The sequence below is a fragment of the Vigna umbellata genome, chromosome 6 (assembly GCF_029865625.1).
Source record: "Vigna umbellata cultivar VRB3 chromosome 6, Vumbellata_1.0, whole genome shotgun sequence".
In the NCBI taxonomy this organism is placed as follows: domain Eukaryota; kingdom Viridiplantae; phylum Streptophyta; class Magnoliopsida; order Fabales; family Fabaceae; genus Vigna; species Vigna umbellata.
Window position 1 is genome coordinate 12,606,495 of NC_142170.1, and position 25,829 is coordinate 12,632,323.

General features: G+C 29.3%; 3 protein-coding genes across 3 annotated transcripts; 2 read left to right on the top strand and 1 right to left on the bottom strand.

Annotated features, from left to right (window-relative positions):
• Positions 1-425: 425 nt before the first annotated feature.
• Positions 426-3,647, top strand: TPI (triosephosphate isomerase). Its single transcript, XM_047309532.2, has 9 exons — positions 426-585; positions 1,130-1,205; positions 1,702-1,825; positions 2,057-2,141; positions 2,245-2,377; positions 2,651-2,745; positions 2,975-3,053; positions 3,166-3,248; positions 3,338-3,647. The coding sequence occupies exons 1-9, from the start codon at positions 547-549 to the stop codon at positions 3,383-3,385; spliced, it is 762 nt and encodes a 253-aa protein (XP_047165488.1). The 5' UTR covers positions 426-546; the 3' UTR covers positions 3,386-3,647.
• Positions 3,648-9,082: 5,435 nt separating this feature from the next.
• LOC124834751 (putative serine/threonine-protein kinase PBL9) lies at positions 9,083-12,135 on the top strand. Its single transcript, XM_088092919.1, has 7 exons — positions 9,083-9,304; positions 9,400-9,472; positions 9,990-10,315; positions 10,607-10,742; positions 10,816-10,958; positions 11,046-11,169; positions 11,280-12,135. Exons 1-7 carry the CDS (start codon positions 9,098-9,100, stop codon positions 11,765-11,767), a joined length of 1,497 nt encoding a protein of 498 aa, XP_087949045.1. The 5' UTR covers positions 9,083-9,097; the 3' UTR covers positions 11,768-12,135.
• Positions 12,136-16,402: 4,267 nt separating this feature from the next.
• Positions 16,403-17,211, bottom strand: LOC124834760 (flowering-promoting factor 1-like protein 2). The gene has a single exon (XM_047309535.2). The coding sequence runs from the start codon at positions 17,063-17,065 to the stop codon at positions 16,676-16,678; it is 390 nt and encodes a 129-aa protein (XP_047165491.2). The 5' UTR covers positions 17,066-17,211; the 3' UTR covers positions 16,403-16,675.
• Positions 17,212-25,829: the final 8,618 nt, after the last annotated feature.

A 25,829-nucleotide genomic window follows, 5' to 3' on the forward strand; every position in this document is an offset into this window, starting at 1 on the left:
TAATATAATTTAATGTTTTTGTCAAACATCTATTAGATTAAAATTTCCGACCCTAGAAATTATGTCGATAACATTATATATTAATTGAAATATTAAAGATCTTTATTAACAATGTAATAGATAAGAAGATTTATATTTTATGTACCCAATACATAGAAGTAATGATAAATTAATTATATTGTATCATCTTTCAATTTAAACAAGACTTTCTATCAATAGTTAAAATAATTAAGATTCACATTTTAGTAGTTAAAATCTAAAAAAAAAAGACTAATTTTATATTAATTAACTGAGGCCTAAGATAAGTTATGATTCTGGTGTGTGTTAGATCGAATTTACTTAAACTTTTTAATTAAAAGAATTAGTGTTTAAAAGTAGTTTATTAAAAAAAGATGTGCAAGGAAATGCCCTAAAGCATATTCCGTTTGTCCGCGTTATAAAGAGTGATAAGGTTGTGTGGACAGTCACTTTGTGGTGCGTTGTAGAACAAGGGTTTCTCTGTTTCTTCACTTTCTCGTAGGAATCGAAATCAAACCAAACAAAAATATGGGCAGAAAATTCTTCGTCGGTGGAAACTGGAAATGCGTATGTTTCAATCGCCTCTTCATTTTCTACATCATTTACCTTTTCTTGTATGTGTGATTTTCTTTAAATCTTGATAAACGAAATCTCGGTAGTTCTAAACGATCAACTTCGAAAGTTGTTCTAATTTGAAAAGGCTGGGCTCTGAAACTATCTGGAGAATGTAGAACACCTCTAGCTAAACGGATCGGAAGGTTTTAATTTTTGTCTGTAAATCATTTCATGGGTGTCACTTTTTTTATTTCCGATCTAGCCAGTATATAGTAGTAGTGGAACTCTTCGGACTAAGATCCTTGTTCTCTTTGGAGATTTGTAAAAGAAACATGCACTTTGCCATTTTGTGATGACCTTGAAAGTATCTGTGTTGTGTGTATGCTTTATTTGTAATCTGATGATGGCATTTCTAATTGCCCGGTATGCCTTTTTTTATTTTCATGGATCTGTCTTGACAATGTCGTGGGAAGAACTTATTATTGAATCCACTTGTGTTTTGAAATCCTTTAGTGATTCATCAGCGTGACTGATGTTTGAATTGATTTTGTTGCAGAATGGAACCACTGAGGAGGTGAAGAAGATTGTTACTACTCTGAATGAAGCGAAAGTCCCTGGAGAAGATGTTGTGGGTGAGTCTTATCTAACTTCTTATGGGATTGTCTCTTTTTCTGCCGAACATTTCATACTTAACACACCCTTGTCAACGATCTATCTGGCTCAAGTTAATTTCACTTTAATATGGACCATTTTTGGGATTGAGGATTATAATCATAAAACTACTTACTACTTTAAAAAGGTCCTAATTCTGTATCTTTTAATTCAGAACCACTTTTTTTATGTAGTGATGAAGTGGTTTGTTATAACGGGACCTAGATTATTTATTTAGATAGCAGAGACGATGTTTCTTATACTTGTCAGTTGTACAGTACGCAATTGCATCATAATTTTTTTTACCAAAGATATCAAGCACCTGGCTCCCTTGAACCTATTACAGTTCTTGACTGGTTTCTCATATATCTATTGTTGGTATATCCACTTATTTCTTTTGCATATAAGATCATCCATTTTTTATTGCGTGATGATGATCTTTTGACATGTGCTATTAAATATGTATCTCTTTTACAGAAGTTGTTGTGAGTCCACCTTTTGTGTTCCTTCCCCTTGTAAAATCTTTACTGCGTCCTGATTTCCATGTCGCGGCACAGAACTGTTGGGTTCGCAAAGGTGGTGCTTATACCGGAGAAGTTAGGTACGTTACCTCATTTTTGTTTAATATTTTTCATTTGGTTATGTGCTTTGCATTTAGTTACTTTAGGCTAATGGCTTAGTTACCTCATTTTTCTTTAAATATTTTTCTTCAGTTGAACCATGAAATAGAACTGTCTACTCCTCCCCCTTTGTATTAGAGATTTATAGCACACATTCTCAAATGTTTTACCCATCTTTTAATAGTTGTACATTTTTTATTTTGAATTAACAGTGCTGAAATGCTTGTTAATTTGGAAATTCCGTGGGTTATTATTGGTCACTCTGAACGGAGGCAGCTTTTGCAAGAATCAAATGAGGTACAAAGCCGGTTGTCTATGGTTTACCTTCTTTTGTTATAAATTCTTTTTTAAGTTTAATGACATAAATTATAACATTACCACATGCTTTACCGTCTATCAGTTTGTGGGAGACAAAGTTGCATATGCACTTGCACAAGGTCTGAAAGTTATTGCTTGCATCGGAGAGACTCTTGAACAGCGTGAAGCTGGTACAACAACAGCTGTTGTTTCTGAGCAAACAAAAGCAATTGCAGGTACTCCCGTCCGCCGCCAACCCCCTTCCCCCGCGCACCACCCCCCCCCCCCCCCCCCCACCCCCACACACACACACACTACATATACAAGTTTTAATTTTCTGCATACTCATTAAGTTGTGTTTTATTTGTCTGATTTTCTCACAAACACTGTATAAGCCTTTTGCAGTTCTTGTTATAGAACTATTAATAGTTGCTTTAACATATTATCATTGTTCATTGCTTACTTCTGTTATCAATCTATATTTTAGTTGACCTGAATTATGTTTGCAGCTAAAATATCAAACTGGGACAATGTTGTTTTGGCCTACGAGCCAGTCTGGGCCATCGGAACAGGAAAGGTTGCAACACCTGCTCAGGCTCAAGAGGTATGCTAGCCTATGTTTTGTCAATAATACTATTGTTTTAGTGAAAACTTGCTTGTCACTATACTGATTTTTTTATTTATAAATTTTATTTCTCTTAAATATTCGGGCTTGTGTAACTCTCTCTATCTTGTTGTTCTTTGACCTTTTGCCAATGTAGACATTTGATACCCCGTGATTTCCTTCATCTTGTATCTTTTGTAAGATGTTTGTTGGGTTTTTTTGGCCTTAGGTTCATGCTGCTTTGAGGAAATGGTTTCAGGATAATGTGAGTGCCGAAGTTGCTGCATCTGTAAGAATTATCTATGGAGGTAATTTTGCATGCACTTTACCCTCTCTATTGTATCGTATGTAATTTACTTGTAGTTGTGTGTCAAGAATAAACAGTGAGTTTCTGATCTAACGAACATTCACTAACTGCAGGTTCTGTAAATGGAGGAAACAGCAAAGAATTGGCAGGACAGGCCGATGTTGATGGATTTTTGGTTGGTGGTGCTTCCCTCAAGGTAATTCTTTTTACCCATTGTTTTGGTTGTGTTTGGTTTCAAATTACTTTACATTTAAGCAACTAACTTTTGTACTTCTCTGTAATTAGCCGGAGTTCGTGGACATCATAAACGCTGCCACCGTGAAGAAGAATTGAAATTCGTAGTTAGGAACTGATATGCTGCCTTTCAAGCTGCTTCGGAAATTACTGTTTGAGTTTTGGTTCTGTGCTTTGTGGCAAATGCTTTCAACTTTGTGTTTAGACTGCCGAATAAACGCAAGTTCCTGTGATCTCATCCACAGGCGATCCATTGGATTTTGGTTAAATTTCTTAATGCAAATAGTGTAACTACCATAACATTTGGTGGGCAAATAATGTTCAACACTAGTTAACTATAGTCAATTTGGTTACTACTATTGATGCGGTTGTCAACATAGTTCCAATTTACCCAATGAATTGGATGAACAAATTAACAGGTAAGAAGCGGTCTAAAAATGGTAGAACCAGTAAGAACTGTCAGATTCGTAGGTTCCATAGTCCAACATCGTTCTCGTTCTGAACCTCATCTACCTTACACTGCCTTACAACATTCCAACATCAACACTGTGTTTCATTCACACTTATTCAATTTTCATTAACAGACCAATTTCATCAATGTTTGATGGCACTCTCAATGATAGTTTAGATGGCACTCTCAATGATAGTTTATCAGAAGTTATCAACAATATTTTCTACTCACAAATTCACAACAATAACAAATTAAATATTCTAATCAATCATTTTGCAAAATTTTCAATCTTGTTAATTTACCCACCGTACCCGCAGCAGAAACAAGCCTAAAAACTCAACTCTCAAATTTTGATTCAAATAAATGACTTCACAGAGAATTTTCAGTCATTCAAATAAATTTTAGAAACAAAACATTTAATTGTTTAGTTTGTCTTACCTTAAAAGGAGGAGTCTACCACTATTCTTTTTGAGAATCACCACATCATTCAAGCTTCTCTTTTAGATTGAAATGTTGAGAGTTCTTTAAGAGAGTCTTTCTCCCAAGTTTGCTCCAAGAAAAAGGAGAGAGAAGGGTGAATTTCCTAGGAGGTGAGGAGGAAGAAAAATTCACAGAGAAATAATGAAATGAGTTTTAAACGTGTAAACATCTTTGCTTTAATTATTGGGTTTTAAAAATTTTGCTTATATTTTTTATAAATAAGTTATTAAAAAAATGAAAACAAGGGTTCTCACAACCTCAACAAAAAAATCCTAACTTTAGAAAAGATGTAGTATCAATATTATCAATAAAATAAATATAACTGATTTCAATTAGAAAATAGTTCTTAAAAAAAATCAAAATCTTAGCTAACATTGATGGATAAATAATCACAACATATGTTTTAAAAATTAAATTCTTACAGTTTTTGTCCAAAAACATCCCGACTAACATTAATTGATCAATGTTGAATCTACCATTACCATCAAGGAAAAACATAAATATAATATACAAAAGTGTCAAGTAAGAATTTATCATTTCTTTAGGTGAAATATGAAATTTTATAATTTAAAGTAATCATGAATTTAAAAAAAAATTGTTTCTTTTAATTTTGTATTAAAACAACATATTTTATTATTAAACATTTTAAATTCTATAAAAACGAATTATCTTCTAAAATTCTTCTAACTAAATACTCAATAAACATCCATCGTGATTTTTTTTTAATGGGATTTTATTGTACCAAATTTCTAATTTTGTTAAGTTGAACCTTACTTAGTGTTTGAATGATAAGTTTAGAAATGCATTTTGATGTTTAAAATAGTCTTCTTCTATCTTTAGGGAAACCCTTTTGCCCTTTTTGGCTTGAAAAGCAATAAATGCTTTCCAAAGAACATGGTGGCTTTCCTTTATTAATTCACAAGTTTTGATCCCAATGGGCATAGATTGCTACACTTAAAAAGTTAAAAGCCATTGGAGCACAAAGCAAAAATTTAAGAGAACATACACTAGAAAGAAATTAAAGTTTAAATTGATTGAATGAGTTTCTTTATGCTCCAAATTTTGTACTTTTTTACAACTTTATTCAAGTCTTCAAAATTTTCTAGCCTAGTTGGTTGAATCATTTACTTATTTCACGGTTCACAATTTTTCATTTTTCTTTTTTTGGTAGCTCCAACTTCTCATTTTTTTTCAACATATTGCGTGAAAATTATATTTTTATTTTGGTTTGGTCCCACTCATCAATTGGAGGAAAGTCCATTGCACCCACCACCTCTTCACATTTCACATCTATTTATGGTTTCATCAGTAGTAAATTACACACATCCTTTGATTTAACATTCTAATAATAAGTTTATCTAATTATTTACTTATTTTTTAATTATTTTTTATATTTCATTAGTCAACATGAATTTTTTTTACCATGAAACTGATATGAAATGTTTACCAACTTTCATAATTACTATGTTGTTAATTGTTTAGATTTAATAAAGTAAAAAGTATATTTTTTAGCCTATACATTTTTAAACCCAAATTTAGAAAGTATATTTTTCTTGGATAATTATTCATTTAAATAAGTTTATTTTACCTTTCTTATTTTAATTAGTATTTGTTTCGAATTTTGGAAAAATATAGTTAGGTTTATCACAATATTTTTTTTTTAAATTGAAGTTTTGTCACAATTTTTTTTAAAGTTTTAAATGATGCTAAGAGAATATTTAAAATATCTTTTAAATCTTGAATCTTAAATAATTTTTGAACGTAGTAGAAAAAAATACAATTCATTGATCAAATTTAAAAAAAAAATCAATTTTTTTGAATTTTATTATTCACTTAATTTATTGCCAATATAATAATCACCCACTAATCAAATTAAACATAAAAATATTTTATTTAATAGTATTTGAAAGTCTTCCTTTAACATGTGATATAATTCTTAGATACATTAATTGCCTTTATTTTATTTACTAATTAAGACTTTGCAAGTTGATTTCCATAATTGTATTACATATCTTTGTTTTCTTTGTTTATTGTTTTTTTTAATTCGTATAATGAGAAAATGAATGAAAGACGACAAAAGGAACTGCAGAGTTTAGATCCGCTAACTCAATTTCTCTTCTTATCTTCTCTTATTCTCTTCTGACGTCAAACTGTTAAATCACATCACGTACACCTGTTTTTCTTCCGATTTTGCAGTTCCATGTCACGAGCTTCTTTCATTTTCATAAATCAATAAAAGTATTATTATTTATCTACAAAATTAAATTTTAAAAAATATGTTATTTATATTCAATAATAAGATTATCATGCAGTAAAGTTATTAAATTTTAATAGTTATTTAAAATGAAAATTATTGCATATTCACACTGAAAAAGTGGACAATTGTAAAATAATTGACAAATTAAAAAGTCTCTCACACATATAAAGAAAATACCGTTTTTAAATAAAATTTACAAAAAAAAATTAAAAATGTGGATCAATTAATAAATTTGTGGAGTCTAAAAAAAGACAAAAATTTCTTAGAAGTGAATAAAAAAAGGAATTGCTATGTAGGAAACAGGATATGATTAATGATTGATGTTTTGAATTTTTTTAACTATAATAAAGGTGTTAAATGGAATTATTAATCGTTTTATAATTTAATTACGTGATTGATTGAGCATTAGTGCAAAATTCTTAAAAAATGAGTTATAATTACATAAATTATTTACTTACTTGAATAATAAGATGAACATTTAAGTGATGGAGCTTATACTTTAAAAAAGACTTATAGCTTGAGTGAAAAAGAAGTTCATATAACTCTCTTTTCTAAAACACGTGATGAAATAAAATAGTCACAGGCATTCAATCTTAGACAATGTTTTGTAGGTCCTAAAAATATGTTTGTACTGTCAGAGATTATATTAGATTCCAAAAAGAATAATATTAAATGTTGAACTCATGAAGAAAATAAAATATTATATAATTTACCGATAATCTAATCATATAAATTAAAAAGGTTAAATGTGGATTTGACATCACTAATATTGAAAAAAAAAATCATCGTAACATAAGATACTTAACTTGATTTTATCAATTATGATAGATCAAATATCAAAATTTGATAAAGACATATGTGAATCTTTATGAAAATATCAAATGTGATTCTTTTGTAAAGATATGATTAAAGATTTATTACTTTAATATAATTTATTATATTCGTTTGTAAAGATATGAATATGATTAAAGATTCATTACCTTAATATAAATTTATGGTATGCAACATGTTGATAATATTATAGGAAAAATATATATCGTTTAATATGTTTTATTTTACAACTTATGGGCCATTCTTTTTTTTTTTTGGTATTGTATATATTTGGTTGGGAGCTAACATTCCGGTGTTTTGTAATTACTCATATTACTTATTATTATTATTATTATTATTATTTATTATTATTATTATTATTATTATTATTGTAATATATAGACATAGTAATATATTAAATTGATGAGACGTTATAAAATATAGGGAGATGAAAGTGTATAAAAGTCTATTTCTATCTGTAAAGTAGTTGGCCTATGGCCAATTGTTTGTACTATTAGACATGAAGTGTCGTTTGTGGCAATGAAATGAAGTAATTGTAACCACATATTTTATATGGAAAATATTTCAAGAAAAAAAAATCTCTTGAAATTGACATCACTCAAACACATAGCAGCAATCTAATTCTACATGCTTGTTGCTGCATTTTGTCCATTCATTATGCACCAAACATTATATTTTTTATAATTATGTTTTTATTAAATTGTTTTTTTATACTTTTATTTTATATTTATATGAATGTAATTTTTTTTTTGTTGAAATTTGACATCGAAAGAATTAAAGTCTATATTACTTTGACATTAAATACTTTGAACTTCGACAATACGGTGAAACTAATTTGCAAAAGCATCACAATACAATTTAGGAAGGAGAGTAAGTTATATGATCAAATTGACCAAAAAAATTAAAAGAAAAAATGTGTTTACTAGAAAAATTTAAAAAGGAAAACAATTTTTCCATGCATTATACATTGACTAAGTTAAAAGATTTCTAGCTAATTTAGAAAAAAAAAGACACTTAGAACATGTTGTTTCTTGCACTTTTATTATGCACCATCCATGTCTTAAAATAAAAAATGATTTCATATATTTATGGGTAGCTTTATTAATAATTTTATTTATTTGATGTATTATATGAATTATATAATTTAAGTGATTAATAACTATATTCTCTAGTATAATATGAGTAAATAATTAACAAATAAATACACGTACTCCATTAGCATGTAAATAATTAAATATTTATATCCATTATTTATAAATATTCATTAAAAATATCTATGTTATTTTGCAATCTCTAATCCAGAGGTGTCATTAATACCTTTTATTCATTTATTAAGGAGCACGTGATCACATCTACCTACTTCTGTAAGGTATAGTTCACTTATTACTATAGTCACCAAACATCTTCCTTGTTTTAAGGAAAAAAAATACATACATGATAACTTGCAGTAACAATATGATAATAAAAAAGAATACAATTTAACCAAATAAAAAAAAATATTTGTTTTTCTTGAACAGATTTTGCAGTGTTTCTGAAAACAGGAACTTTGAATACAGCTTGGTCCATTGGAGTAAGATGGTTTGATAGATGGTGAGACAGGACAGAAATGATGGTGCGTGTAAGCCGTGTATGAGATTGGAACTTAGTATAGTTTGTTTTGGAGAAACTTTGTACAGTAGTACACAGTGTCTACGAAAAATGCGAATCATCGTCTCATGGCCCATTGAGACCAATAAAACAGGAACATGAGGGGTCCATGCTTCATGCTTCATACTTCATTGTCATACCATGAATGTCACTGCTTCCTCACTCACCACCATTCACTACTCACACAACACAACACTTTCTTCTTTCCTTTTTCTTTTTCAACTTTCTCCTTCTTTTCTGTTCCTATTTATTAATTTTCTACTCTACTTCCACCCATCCATTCTTTTACCCAAATCTCTCTTCTTTTCTCTCAACCGATGTAAACAGGCACATACCCTGTCTCTGCAAACACGTTCTTAGCCTTCTCCTTCACCAATCTTCTGTCTTTTCAATCTCAATTTCTTTTCTGTACTCTGTATTCAATTCAAGTTTCGTGCTTTCTGCAAGATCTTGTGTTATCTAGCCAACATGGGAGTTTGTTTGAGTGCCCAAATTAAAGCTGAAAGCCCGTATAACACTGGTATGTAACTATGTATCTCTCCCTTGATTTTTTTTTCCCTCTTTAATGTGCCCTGTTTTTCCTTCACTTAAGTTTCTGTCCTTGTGCTTAAATGCTTATCACTTTTACTTCAGGGTATTCTCGCTCTCTCTTTTTTCTAGTCCAAGTTTTGTCCTTTCCTTCCCTCTTAATTTAAAAGGAAGAAATTTTTTTTTGGTAAATTGAAGTTATGCTTCGTTTCTTTCCATTTCCTATTGTTTGATTACACTCTTTGGTTCGTTGAGCAAATATTAAATCAACTTCGGTTACTCTGGTTTCTAAAATTCAACTTTTGTTTATCTGAATTAATATTCTGTGCTTTCATCTCATGGTGAGTAGTCTTAAAGCTTAGGCTTAACACTGTGAATCTTTCTCTTCACATATACCAATGTGATCCATGTGTAAACATGATTGAAGATCCAGTTGAGTGAATGTTATATTTGATTTGGCATTGATGAAGTTTAACCAATTGATTGTAATGACTGGTTTGGTTTGGCAGGGTTCAACTCAAAGTATGTGAGTACAGATGGAAATTATCTTGGCAGCACAAACGAAAAGGTATCAGGAAACTCGGTCCCTCTGACTCCTCGGAGCGAGGGTGAGATCTTGCAGTCATCCAATTTGAAGAGCTTTACCTTATCAGAACTTAAGACGGCCACTAGGAATTTCCGTCCAGACAGTGTGTTAGGAGAAGGTGGTTTTGGATCAGTTTTTAAAGGGTGGATTGATGAGAATTCGTTAACTGCTACAAAACCTGGCACTGGTATTGTTATTGCTGTGAAAAGACTTAATCAAGATGGCATCCAGGGTCACAGGGAGTGGTTGGTAAGCTTTGTCAAATCCTTTCTTCACACTCCATACTAATTAAGAAACAAATGATGCTGACGTTACACCATAGTGCAATTCATGGTTAATGATTTGAGAAGCAAGCAAATCTCAAGTTGCCTTATGTTGTCCATGTTCTGCCAAGTTACATGACGATGTTGCTTCGTTACATTTTAGACCTGTTACCATTTCAATACAATATACAATAGTACTTATGGTTGAAAATAGTGGGAGATTATTTTTGGTGGGTAAGATGTGATTGCCTTACCATGTTTCTGTTTTCTCTTTTAGGCTGAAGTAAACTATCTTGGACAGCTTTCTCATCCTCATCTAGTGAGATTGATTGGGTTTTGCCTGGAAGATGAACACCGCCTTCTTGTCTATGAATTTATGCCTCGTGGAAGCTTGGAAAACCATTTGTTCAGGAGTAAGTTTTCCATCTTCTCTCATAGTCTTAACATGAGAAATCTGTTTAACACTGGCAATATCTACTGTAACAGGAGGTTCATATTTTCAGCCACTTTCTTGGAGCCTCCGTTTGAAAGTTGCTCTTGATGCTGCCAGAGGGCTTGCCTTTCTACACAGTGCTGAAACAAAAGTGATATATAGAGATTTTAAAACTTCAAATATATTGCTGGATTCGGTATGTGAACTTTTAATTTTTCGTATTCAATATGTAGAAGCTATTTGCATATCAGATCTGGAATAAGTATGTTGTTTGATCACACAGAATTACAATGCAAAACTTTCTGATTTTGGGCTGGCAAAGGATGGACCAACGGGTGACAAAAGCCATGTCTCCACCAGGGTAATGGGAACCTACGGATATGCAGCTCCTGAATATCTAGCCACAGGTACTACTGGTTTTATGACACCAAACAAACCATTTCATGACCTTTTCCATTTCTGAATTTAAGCTATTCCAGATTCAGCTCTTTGGTTAATGGCTAAATTGTTGATGTAGGTCATCTTACTGCCAAGAGTGATGTCTATAGTTTTGGAGTTGTCCTGCTAGAAATGATATCTGGAAAGAGGGCAGTTGACAAGAATAGACCATCTGGACAACACAATTTAGTGGAATGGGCTAAACCATACCTGGCAAACAAACGTAAAATATTTCGTGTATTGGACACACGGCTTGAAGGACAATATTCAACGGATGATGCCTATAAAGTGGCCAACCTTGCCTTGCGGTGCCTGTCAATAGATTCCAAGTTCAGGCCAAACATGGATGAAGTGGTCACAACATTGGAGCAGCTGCAGGTTCATAATGCAAATGGAGGCAATCAAAATCCTTCTCGTGTTAGAAGAAGAAGTGCTGATGTAAGTAGAGGCTATCAAAATCCTTCTGTTAATGGATCTCGAGTTCGTAGAAGAAGTGCTGATGACATTAGCCGCATGGAGACTCCCTCAGCTTATCCCAGGCCCTCTGCATCCCCTCTCTATACATGACATGACATTGCAAACACAGCCTTCAAACTTAACATGATGCTGCTTCTGATCTTGTCCATGAGCTCATGCACCTGTGTAGCTATTACACTGTACATATCATATTTCACCCATTATATTATTCAGTATCAAACTAATATCGCCCATAGCTAGTCCACCACCATTAGTATTACTCTTTTTCTTAGATCTGTGAAAGTGAAAGTGTGTGTAACTACTATTAAACTAGATGGGAAGACAGGTACATTTGTATGATTGTTCATTTTTGTTGTCTATATTAGGGTGGTATGGTTTCCTATTGTATTTTGTAACACCTCGTTGCCTTGTAGGACTTCTACATCAAATATACGAAATACATAGAAAAGCTTGTACTATATCCTGTTCCACTTTCTTGTGAATGACTCGGCTGTATCAATGAAATGATGAAATTTTGCAATATGTTGAGTACTATTCAGAACTTACAATGAATACTGAAGCAGTTTGGTTATAATCAATGAATTGCACAAGAAGACAAGGACATAAATCTAGGCGTTTCCATTTCAAAAAGCATTATTATGGAAGCAACTTTTTACTGCATGTCGTGTTACTTGTGTTTCATTAAAGTAAGTGACAGTAAAAACCTGAATCAAATCCTCCTCCTAAAGTCTAGAATGTTGGCCCACTTATGAAGATAACGTTGCAGAATGTTTGAATTATTGTGAAGCCGTACTACAAATACCTTTTTAATTGTGTTCCCATTTGATGACCAAAATGTCAAACCTGTACTTGATTCATGGTTTTTGATGGTGAATTATAAGAAGCCACTATGTATATGTCTATGTCTAGAGAAATTGTTGTGACTACTTACTCACTCTTTCTATTTATTAAATAAATCAATTTTTAGTGTCCAACTTGAACTTGTTATCTGCCATTTTAGGTATCAACCTTTTAAAAATGTCTGAATGACATGTTTGGGCCAGTAAAGTGTAATTTCATTGAAAACTAAAATGCAACTTCTGAGGACCCTTTTTTTGTACGAGATTCTTTCATATTCTCAATGGATTAATCATAAGATTCGATTTTTAGCTTTCAAACTTAAATTTAAAGGCAAAACCTGTTAGCATTTAAAATGCTTTATATTGATGTATTTTTTTAAAAAAGTTTACTATTGAAAGTGTAGAAAAAGAAATTCTTAGCTTTAAAGAAATTCCTTGGTTGGAAGAATCATGTTTGGTGACATGTCATTGCTAACATTACAGTTTTAGACCCTGTTAGGATTGCTTAGGCCCACCTTATTAAATAATATAAAAACGTGGGTCCAACATCATCAGGCCTGATTAGCTAACCATATTCTATTATCCTCCTACCTTCACAACATTGATAATATCAAATAATATAGATTGGATTTCTAAATTCATTTTAATTAGATTATATCTAGTTTACATGATGTTTTAAAATTAAAGTTAATTTTATATCTTAATTGCACTCAACTTGGTTATATGCATTTAATCCTACTTGACTTAGTTTAACTAATTAATTAAATCTCAATCTGATATAAATTCAGTTTTATCCATCTTATACAAGTTTTATTAGATTCAATTTATTTAAATTCTATCCTACTCAACTTAACTTAGTTCTGAGATGCACCTAGTCTAACTTAGCTTTAAGATAGTCTTGTTAAATTTATTTTTGACTTGGTTAAATCTTGCATGACCTAGTTTTAAGACTATTTGAGTTAACTTATAATAATCTTGTCTATCATACATGATTGTAGTTTTATCTAATCTTTCAGAATTTGAAGTGATATATACTCACCTAAATTTTTAATATTGAAAATTTAAAACACTATTCAATTCAAATTTAATTAAATAGATTTAACTTAAAATTAAAAAAGTATGGATTTATATTTAAAATAACTTCTTTAAAATAAATTTGAAGTTATAAATTAAATTTAAAAATTTATATTTTTTCTCTCGCTCCTATAATTTATTATAATCATGAACTTTATGAAGTCATCAAATGTTAATTAACATTACAAAACACAAAATTTGTCAATAACATAGACTTGATGTCTTTTGAACTAGGATCTCTCTAAATGGCCCTCTATTTCAGCTATATCACCACTAAAAGTACTAAACACTCTTTATTCTTAGCAAAAGACTCACTTCATTTCAAAAAATATTCGTATGATTTGTAGTAATTTATCTTCTGTAGAAATATTATAAATTTAAGTATTTATGTGTTAATAATTGAAATATAAGATTTAATCAGACTTAAACTGCTAACTTTATGAATTTCAATATCAGCACAGTTTCAGCTTGTGCTGTTTAATAATTGTATGAGAATGATCAACTTCTACCCTTAAAAACTAATTATCATAAAAAAAAATGTTTTCAAATCTAAAAGAAGAAAATTTAATTAAGATTAGCTGGTTTTAAAGCTGGCTATTTGATTGTTCTAAAAACCTTAATTTATATCAGATTTACTGATTTTATTTATAGTATTATAAGTTATTTTATGAAATTCTATATTATTATTTTCAGAGCATTAAAGTTAATAAATAAAAGTGTGCTACTGGAGATATATTACCACTCAAGTTTTATTCACCTACCTTTCATAAAAAAGAACAAAACCTCGTGAATGAACAAAATAACTTAATCCAACTCTGACAATAACATCCACTTCCACTAAGTACAAATTTTATTTGATTTTTTTAGCAGAGATGATAATGAAAATGACTATATAGCTGCAAGTACCAAATCTGTTCAATGACTTTTTATATATATATTTTTCATCGTACATGTACGTACAAATAAATAAATATAAATATATATATATATATATAATATTTATTATCTTATTTTCCTATTGATAATTTAAAAAATATAAGTTAATTAAATATTTCACATAAAAGACTATATTTAAAATTGCAGAGCTTAACTGCAATTAATAATTAATCATTGTTTTATATAAATTTTAAAGATATACTGCGATAAAACTTATAATAAAGGTGAATTTGATATCATAAAAAATAAGATAAATACATATAATTTCAACGATGTAATAACAAATAAGTCACCAAATTTTATAACTCGACCATACATTAATAAACTTTATACCTCAATACAAATCAACCTCAGAATTTTTCATAACTTAATATCAATTTAATCAAAGAAAAATACTGTCTTCCTTTCCTTGTCAGAAAAAAAATAGCAGTTAGTTTTGGTCCTGAGAAGAGACACGTGAAGAAAAAATACTTAAAAATAAAAAATAATTAAAATAATGAGAAACAATATCAAGAAATATTATTATTTGAAAAGAAATGTTATCCTCTTTCTATAAACATATAAATCAATTAAAAAATACATAAAAATAAAAAATAATTAAAATAGATGAGAAATAATATCAAGAAATATTATTATTTGAAAAAAATAATGTTATTCTCTTTCTATAAACATATAAATCCATTTTCTATCAATGCTAACAAATTAACAAGGGATACAACTTAACTACAAACATAATTATCAAGCATCTTATAGAGAAAATAGATAAAATATGTGATTTTTTAAAATATTAAATTATTTTGGATTTACAGTAAATGAGTATTTGGTATGACAGCATTGCAGGCAATGATATTATCTGATATCTATGCAAAGGCATAGGTAGGCCTTCTTCGTTACGTCTATTCAGAAGGTATGATTCTCTTCACTTTCCTTGTATTGTACTCAGTCGTTATATACAAATCTCTCTCGTTACCCAAAAGCTCTTTTTTCTTCTGAATGTCATCGACACAGAGAAAAGTGCTTCCCCATTATAATATTATTGTTATTTATGAGATAATAATATTCATGAGATAATAAGATAAGGGACCACTGAATATCAGACAGCACCATGGTGTAATTGTTTTGACCATATGATACGTGTAATGAGTTCATATACAGTTCATGTAGAAAAACAAAGAAATGCTCACTCTTTTCTCTCTCGTAGGACCTTCACTCCTTCGTCCTTCTCCATGAACCTTAGCTAGCTCTATGACCATCACGCTGCAATAGACTCTCCATAGCCTTTATAGACCCAAAATGATGGTCCCTCATACAAACATATATAAGATAGTACAAAAGTACACTTCTGTAGCAGCTTTGAAATTGACAGCTACCAGCTTATCTAAGATATTGCATCATCTAATTCAGCTTTTTACAACAGATAGTCTGATTCACTATCACCAATTAATCACAAGCCATGCCCTATGAATCATCCTCACCATAATTCCACTAAAACGCTCTTTTCTCCGTTTATTTACACCCCTGCCACTGGTTCATTTTCAACTCATTGTTCTATAACCAGTTTCTATCTAGTTATGTGAATCCTCACAACACCACTTCGTACCGTTTTCTTTCCTACATTAATTAATGAACATCTTAGGGTTTTAAGGTAACTTCTGCATGCAATGTTCAGTCATCATAATTAATGCATAAACTAAAAAGGCCACAACCTAGCTACCCCCACCTGAACTCTATCTATACCCTCGGAATTTCATTTCATTTCACTTATCTATGCTACGCTCCTGTCTCTTTCAATACTCAGATCAAACAACTCGGTAAGCAAATTAATTAGTTGACACACATGAATTTAATTCACATTTAATAGAATAGTGCTGGAGAATTTCTTTCTTGAAAAGATATCTTTATCGCGTGCAAGTTCAACCATTACAAGCCTGAATTCAATTAGCTACTACAACAACCTTGAACCAAGGAAACAGCAAATACATGTAGAAGAGAGAAAGTGAAAAACAAAGAAGGTGGGATATGAAAATGCATGTTAGGGTAGGGTGGTAGGGACTGATAAGGACATTTTTGAAGCTAACTAGGAGAAGGTAAGATTTGATGGTGGAAAATATAAGCAGTTTGCATGAATTTTTAGATTCACATCTGTCGTCTAGGCTTGGTATAGCGTAGTGGGGTCACGAACCTGAAAGAAAGCGCGATTTTTAACGACGATGTCGTACAAATGGAAGTGCTTAAAGTTAGAGAAGCTTCTGGGGAGGGATATGAGATGTGAAGAGGTGTCAGAGCGGTGGAACTGGATGAGGTCGGAGCAGTCTGAGTCCCGGTAGCGAGTCCATCCGAGTTCGGTGAGTCGCTGCTCAAGTTCCGTGTAGGAACGAATGACCTGGTTGCTTGGGAGATAGACCAAGACTCTTGGTCTGGCACCTGGTGCGGTGGCTGTACCAGGATGTTTCGGATCTTTCTGCTCGAAGGATTCCTTTGTAGGGTTTGTTATCAGCCTCGTCACACCGTTCTTGTCGAAAACCCACACACCAGACATCGTCGCTCTCTGTTCTTCGTGAATGTCTGATACTCCTATGCAACAGCGATAACACTCTGGTGCTGTAAAACGTGAATACCTTCTTCCTTCAATACATAAATATATATATATATGAACACAGATCTGCTTACGGGAGAGCTGCACTCTCGTTTGAAGCTACTTTTATTTTACCCTATTATTATTCTCATTTTAAATAATAAAATATAAATAAATAAATAAATCATACCATTAAAAACCCTTTCTCTTCTCTGTCTTCTTCTTCTTTTTTTCCCTACTGTAGCGTGCAACAGAAACATAACTAAATAAATTATTATTTTAGTACCACGTGTATTGACATTAATTATTCTTAAAATTTAAAAAATATATATATATGATCAAGTTTTTCATTTTTATATATTTATTCTTTCATCTATTCTCCACGTATCAATATTATTATTCGGGTTTTTTAATATCTGATTAACATATTTGACAGAATTTTTTTCTAGATTCTTTTTGGTTTGTACAAGTCGTATTTGAAGTGATGCTGTTCTGATATATAGACATCCACGTATTAGAAGGTACTTTATACGTTTCTAGTAGGGTGATTTGTACGATTTTATTATAATGATTATATTATCTTATGTTTAATGAATTAAAACATTAGAAAAATAATATTTTCGATGAGTGTGAGTGGACATTTATATTTTAAAATGTGTGTGATTTGCACAATGCAAAGTTGAATTAAGAATGATCACATAAGGTGTGTTAAATTGGGTTGTAATGTATTAATAATTATGAGTTTTTAATGTGTAAAAATTAAAGAGTGAATTTTTTATAGACTAAAACGAAAATATGAAAAAACAACTTTGAATTTGTTTTTCAGTAGCAAAGACCAAATTGATCAAAAAGAAAAATTTCATCTTATCTTGACAAATATAATATAATTATAAAGATTAAAATAAATTGATGATTTTTGAGCTGTTATATTTAAGAAGAGATTGAATTTGAAGAAACAAGATCTCAGAGGATGAAGATGAAGCAGTTAAAGGTCGCTTTATGTGACGAAAGATTTCAGAAATCCATTGTCATAAATGGAAAGATATTGATTGTCAAAACTGTATTTTTTGTCACTATTATTATTTAGCTGCTCAAGTGGGCATGCTTATGCTGAATCCACTGTTCATTTTTTTGTTCTATTATTAGAATTTTGGAGTCAGACACACATTTATTTACTCACTACAAAACTCACACTTCTCAATTTTGTTTTTTTACATGGTTGTTTCCAATAGAATAAAATCAAAGTTTTCACAGTACTTTCTTTTATTTATTTATGCAAATTATATCAACAGTTTCAAATAATTTACTTACATTATTAATAGACTTCTTTAATTTCAAAAGCAGATTTAAATAATAAATATGATGCATAAAAATAATAATTCCTTATTAAAAGCCTAGGAGATCAACCAAGGGAGGTTTTTCTCCCTTTGACAGCAACTTTTTTATCACTATTCACTCTTTCTGTCAGTATCTTCTTTTCTATCTAGGCTTTACCCTCTCTTACCATTTTTTCACTTTACTAATTTCCCAATCATATCTTCTACTTTTTCTCAAACCTTTTTTTCACTTTCAGAAACACTTTTTGAAATTCAACCAAGCACATTAGTTTCATGGAAAATGAGCACCACCAAATTCTTCAATAAAATTTTAATAAAATAATGATATTAAACTATTTTTATTCATATATATATATATATATATATATATATATATATATATATATATATATATATATATATATATATATATATAAATCTTTTGTTTTCATTTTTTCTCTCTTAGTTTCAAATGATGTTAGTCTGTTACTTCAATTTTAGTACGTTTTATCTGTGTTCAACTAAGGAAAAAATGTTGCTCTTAAATTGTGGAGAACCGAACCGAACCGACAACTATTGATAAAAAGGAATTGAGTTATTAAGATGATTTGTGGAAAAATTCTATTAGAGAAGATTATGTGATACTTATGTTAATAAAAGTTTAAAGACTATGATAAATGAAAAAATAGTAAGCAATGAAAAATAATTGACTGAATACTTCCTTTAATTGTATTTTATATTTATAGGTCTCTTGTGTTCATGAATAAAGATTACATAATGTATTCAGTAACCTTAAACAAATTTTGTTATCTATTGTTGCTTTGAAGATAATCTGTTTTTTAATTTTTTTTACTTTTAGTAAAGGTTAAAATTAATAATTTTGATTTAATTTAGTTTTTTAACTTTGTGAAATTAATTTTTTTAATTAAATTGTGTTAATTTATTTAAGGTTTAAAACATATTTATATTATTTTTATGTTAATTAAAAAACATAATTAAAATTTTAGATAAATATTATTAAAATTTAGTTAAAATGATAAATTCACGTGATTTTAAAAATAAAGATAAAATTAATTCAAATTTTAAAAAAATAAAATTTATTTTATTAAAAAAATTAAAAAATAAAAACATATTCAACCTTATAATATAAATATCTTTAGTAAAATATTTAGTAACAAGTATATCGAATTGAGAAGGTACAACGATTTAGTTAATGGTCTTTTATATCTTCTAATACAAGAAAAAAAAAAATTATCTTTGAATGAGATGTTTTTTTGAATGTAATAAGATCTTATTTTATAAAAAGAAAAAACAGATAAAAAATTACAATAAATTATGTTACTTAGTGTTAATAATTTGATAAAGCAACGGATAACAGATAGACTCACGAGCTTTCCAAATATATTTACGAAGAATCCTTCAACAACATAAAAGATATTTCTTCTAATTTTGACTTTCTTTTGAAGAGAATTCCCCAAGAACACGATGGTTTTTATTTTTATTTTTCGAAAGCACAATAAATAAATAAATAAATAATATATATATATATATATATATATATATATATATATATATATAATAAATTGAGATTTATTAATATATTTTCAATGTTTTAGTTGTTCAAGATAATATGTGGTACACAAGTCAATCAGTGTTATCTTAACTATTTTTTAATGACTTGAGTAAAATTATCTGGTATTATAAATCTTTGAATTAATATAGAAGTATTATCAATTTTATTATTTTCATTAAAAACATATAAAAATAATAATTACATTATCCATTTAATCTATTTAATACAAAAATAAATTATAAAATTTAATTGAAAAATATAAAAAAATTGAATAATAATGTCAATTTTACAGTGAAATATAAAAATATAAAAACATTGAATAATACATATTTTAAAATTTATTAAAAACTTGGAACTTAATTAAGACAATACTAATATCAATTTTATAGTGAAATCAAATAATTACAATTCTATAAGACTTTATAAACTTTAACAAAATTATTCAAAAAAAAAGCATTGGTATATTATGTAACACCCCAAAAATACAGTTTGAAACTATATAATAGAATAATCATATTTAATAATATACAAATCAATCTTATAATAAGAAGAGCGTACAGTTATGGTCGAACGGTCTTACAAAGCAGTACAAGAAAATATAGATGTACAAGAGTACAATTCTGACCGAACGATTTACAAAAGAAAGAAAAATACCGAACGGTCATACTAAACAAAAGGGAAGGTGATCGAACAACCACCTTACTATAAACTAAACTACTGACCGAACGTCCTACTGCTCGGTCTTCACTTCTACCTCGACCAGGTTCTCTTCTTCCAGCGCATCCTCCAACAGTTCGTCTCCTTCTACTCACATCCACACGGATGATCATTGCAATGACAAGACGAATGTACAAAACAAGACAAGACAGAAAAACACAGTATAAACATACATTTTCACACAATCAAATACACGAGATATATTTCATCATACGTTCATACAAAGCCTAATACTAGATTGACTGTCCGGACTGTATGAAATCTGTGTAGCTACAGGCGTTTGTGCACCCGGGTGATGTAGTAACTGGGATACACTCAACAGTTGTCACTCGAGGTTAGTCCTATCTGTCCAAATTAACCATAAGAACTAGGACCTCCTGCCGTTCCCACACATGACCCACCCTCCTCTACGTGAGGACGAGTACTCACGGAACATCGGGATGAAGCCAGCTTAGCATGACCACATTCATACTTTACCAATTCTAATATTCATCCATGAGTCATTCCTCCTCGGAACGCTCGTCCATAATCCAAACATTTCAATCCATATCACATTCTCTTCCTCTTTCGTTAATAATCATTTCACTTAAACATTTCGAACAAAGATCCGCAAGGATACCAATTACTGAACGTTCAACTTTCACCTTTTAAATAGACCGAACACTTGGAGTGTGACCGAGAGACCTCCAGTCCATAATAGATCAAGACCAAGGAAGTTACTATCGGGCTGAGAAAGAAACCGAACGCAATAGATATTGCAAGAAACGAATGGAACGAACGTTAATTACAAAGTGAGCCAATTAAATGAATTGACTCTTGAAAGCTCCAACCGAACACCGAAAAGATCATGTCCAGTACTAAGACTCTAGGCTGGAACCAATGGATATAGACACTTCAAAACATTCAAAGAATAATACTTAGAAGAAGTCACATGAAGAACCCGAACGTTTATAAATACTTAGCTTGTTTGAATTTAGCCTGGAGAAAACTGAATGTCAGTCAATGACCGAGCACGGTAGAGAGAGAAATCTATTAAATTTGGACGAACGCTATTTTCATCAATATAGATCATAGGAAAGAGAACGAGCGCTTGGTGTAAGAAAGAGAACGAGCGCTTGGTGTAAGACCGAACACTACTAAACTTATATTAGAAAGCTTGATATATATAATAAGATACTATTGAAGTAGTGTTTTAAGAATAAACGAGACTATACAAATACATATATATATATATATATATATATATATATATATATATATTTAAATTTATCACAAAATACCCATATACAACTATGTTTGGCCGAACGCTCAAGCATAGTGTTACAACGCGAAGAAACTCGTCCTCAACTAGGATTTTTCCCAAATGAAAGAATTCAATTCTAACCAAGTTTACTAGCATTACCGAACGGTCAATGACTGTTCAATGACGAACGTACACTATCATAGGGAAATTTCATATTCAGAATTCATTAATATTCAACTCATTTCTTAACACATAGTTTCATAACTTTATACATTCATATCATAATCAATTTTCATACTTCATATAATCCAAACATATCAACCATCATATATTAATTCATTCAAGTCAACGAACATTCATGCAACACACATAATCATACAAATTAAATTAAATAAGCTTCCCTTACCTCTGATCGTGAACGTACGTTCCTAGAGGCAGAATTAAGGCTCGCCTGACTACAATTCCTTCTACCCTTACGTTCAAAAATTCTTCAAACTAAACCAAATAACAGAATACCAACAATGGCTCAGATAAGATGAAATCATGCAACCAGAACTTGGTTTGCATGTACCAGATAACGAACGACTAAGGACAAGAAGAACTTACCAGTTCAGAACTCGAAACTGATCGGTTCAAACTGAAGCTCTTGGCGCCGGAAGTGCTTCTACGGTGCTTGAACGGAGATCGGAGAAGAAGAGGTGAGTATTTCCTTAGGGAGAAGATGACGGAGATGTAGTGAGAAGGAGGAGAAAATGGAGTTTCGGGAATCAGAGAGGAAAATGGTTGCATGTAGAGAATGGTGTAAACTTTTGAACCTTAGATTTTGCTTCTATCAACTAAAACCGAACGTTCAATTCCTTGCAGCCACCTGTTTTCCATTCTCTGAAATTCTAACTCTCGGTCTTGACACTTGGCTTACACTAAAAAGGATTTTGGAGTGCGTTTTAATGAAGTCTGACATTCTCTTAATGATCATTTATTTTATGAATATTATCCTCTTTTTGTGTAATCATCAATTCTTAAAGCTAAACTATAAGAATATTTTAGTCTAGTATTACTAGTAGTTTTTCTTTTATTCCTTTCCTTTTTTTTTCTATCCTTTTTTCTTATATATTAAATGTCCTCAAAATCGAACTATGTTTAAAGTAATAACGTGAGCTGAAAAGTAGTGATAGAAAAATTTTAATAATAATTGATATACATGTAAGAAAAAGATAAGTTTATGTTAAATATGACTGTAAACTTTGATATCTTAAATATGATAACATTCAAAATCATTTTTATTACAAGAAAAATTATTAAAAAAACTAAAATAAAACAATATAAAGTACGTATAGAATATTTCATAAAATGTATGATAAAAGATTACATTAAATTATATTTATTATAAAAAAATCTAAATAAATAGACGAAAATAAGAATATCAAATTACTTATATTATTTTTTATTAATCAAAACTAAATTAACTAATTAATACAATGATTTCTTTAAAAATATATATAAAACATTTTAAACAACATATGCTTAAAAGAAATACAAACACAAATATCATATCTCTCAAGATTCCAATTAATTATTGATCTATAAAATATGAAAACAAAAATTATTTTTCAACCAAAGCTATTAAGGTCTCTTTCTAAGTAATTATTAGGTTAACGTGGAAAGGTAATGTTTAAGACAATAATCAATATCATATATATTTAGTTTTTTATTTGATTGAAAAAATAGAATTAATCATATAAATTTTAAATATTGTATTGTATTAACTAAGAAATTTATCATGTTTGATATATTTGGTAATCTTATATTATTTAAGGATTCACGATAACAATAATCCATGTATTTTTTATTTTATTTTATCTTTTAAATTCAAAATTACAATGAAGTCATTAAATATAAAGGTAAATAATATTTTTAACGCAGTTACTTGGCAATGTTATTTTAGTCGAGTTAAAATTGAATAATTATATATTCAGTTTTCAAAATCTCTACTAACAATTAATATTTTTTATTGTATTTTATGTTTTCGTTATTATTAGATTTCAATTTTTCTTTACCTATTATTATTTCAGTTAGGATTCCAATTATTGACCTACTGTTTATGAAGTAACAAAGTCACATAAAAATTAGTCTTAATATGTATGGAATATAATAGTACGATTAATTAATTGTTTTTTTCCAAAAAATAAATAAATTATCACACTTTTTACCTTTGAATTTATTTCTCTTCACATTTACGTATACTATACTTTAGGAAAAGTTCAATTAATTTTGTTAATTTCATCTTTTTGTGATGTTTTTTTTATGATGTCTTATCTGTCTCTCCCCCTCTCTCTATCTATATATATATATATATATATATAAAAGTTCAATCAAATTTTAAAATTTAAAAATGAAATTTAATAATAATCAGAAGAGAAAATATGTAAAATAACTCTCGAATCAAAAATCAACATCAACATCATCAATTATTTATTAAACTATAAAATAAATGAACGAACAAAGCAATAGCAAGATGTTGCAGGTTGTTGTGTGTGAGTGAGGAAAAATATAGAAATGAGAGAGAAACAAATTAGATAAGTGAAAAAGGTAGATTAGGGTTAGGCGAGTCTTTTTGATTTTTTTTTTCAATTGAGACTAACATAGGATGACAGAAAAAATGTTGGAGTGAGAAAGATGAAAGTGAAAGGGTTGAGAGAGATAAGAGAGGTGAGCAAGGGTTTGTGGTGTGAGTTTTTTTTTAGTTTTGAGAATAAAAATTATTAAAATACCTTTAACCTTATAACTTATAATCCATGATATATTATGATATGTTTGCCTACTAAAATCCGATACACATTGCTAAAATGTACCAATTAAAAAACAGACGTACACAATTTAACAAACTCGTATATATATATATATATATATATATATATATATATATATATATATATATATATATATATATATATATATATATATATATATTGTAAGTTTGTTCCTTTTCTTATCTATTTATAGCTTGTTTTTAAGTTAGAGTAACTCTTTATTCTCCATTTCTACTAATATTTTTTTGTTATTGGTAAAAGAAAAACACATATAATACATTATATTATATTGTATTTTTTTTTCTACTCACACCATATATAATTTATGATAGCAAATTAAAAAACAATGATATCATCCATTTTATAAGTCTGTACATCATCATGACTGGGACGAGTATAATTGACTTCAATCCTTAATATTTTCTTTAATAACATAACTCAAACTATTCATGAGTAATTATTATACTTTATTTTTTATGCCACTTCCTAATAAGATGAATGGAAATATGAAGAGTTAAAAAAATAAATAGATATTACCAAATTAAATCAACATTAATTATAATTAAAAGATATCTTAAATATTTACTATTTTTTAAAATTTTATTAATTAAAACATATATTTAAGAGTATCTTCATTGTAGACGCCTTACATTGAATTTAAAATTAAAAACTTAAGTCTTACAAGACCTTCTTTTCATTAAAATATAGTTGTATGATACCAAAAAAAAACTCAGAATTATAAAAAAATAAAAATATTTTTCTGTGTTGAAGCTATATATTTATATCCAACAACCAAACAAAACATTAATAAAAGTGTAAGTTTTATAAAAAACTCTTATATTTATTTGAGTAAAGAATACAATAAGATTAAGATTGAATTATAAGAATACAATTATCATTTTGCTTGAAAAAATAAGTTAGTTTAGTGCACAAAGCAAGGATTAAATTAAATGTATGAATACCATCCATGCATCTAATGCTTTGTTTGACCATGGTTTTGAAATCAGACTGTTTGGTTTTTTTTTTTTTTTCAATTCAGATTTTCAAATTTCATAATATTGAAAATTTG

Excerpts from the sequence above, each read along its gene's own strand:
- TPI (XM_047309532.2), top strand. The coding sequence starts at position 547 with ATGGGCAGAAAATTCTTCGTCGGTGGAAACTGGAAATGC. Across the intron at positions 2,378-2,650 it reads GCAAACAAAAGCAATTGCAG|CTAAAATATCAAACTGGGAC; the intron begins GTACTCCCGTCC and ends TTATGTTTGCAG. Across the intron at positions 3,054-3,165 it reads TGTAAGAATTATCTATGGAG|GTTCTGTAAATGGAGGAAAC; the intron begins GTAATTTTGCAT and ends CACTAACTGCAG.
- LOC124834751 (XM_088092919.1), top strand. The coding sequence starts at position 9,098 with ATGTCACTGCTTCCTCACTCACCACCATTCACTACTCACACAACACAA. Across the intron at positions 9,473-9,989 it reads TGAAAGCCCGTATAACACTG|GGTTCAACTCAAAGTATGTG; the intron begins GTATGTAACTAT and ends TTGGTTTGGCAG. Across the intron at positions 10,743-10,815 it reads GGAAAACCATTTGTTCAGGA|GAGGTTCATATTTTCAGCCA; the intron begins GTAAGTTTTCCA and ends CTACTGTAACAG.
- LOC124834760 (XM_047309535.2), bottom strand. The coding sequence starts at position 17,065 with ATGTCTGGTGTGTGGGTTTTCGACAAGAACGGTGTGACGAGGCTGATA.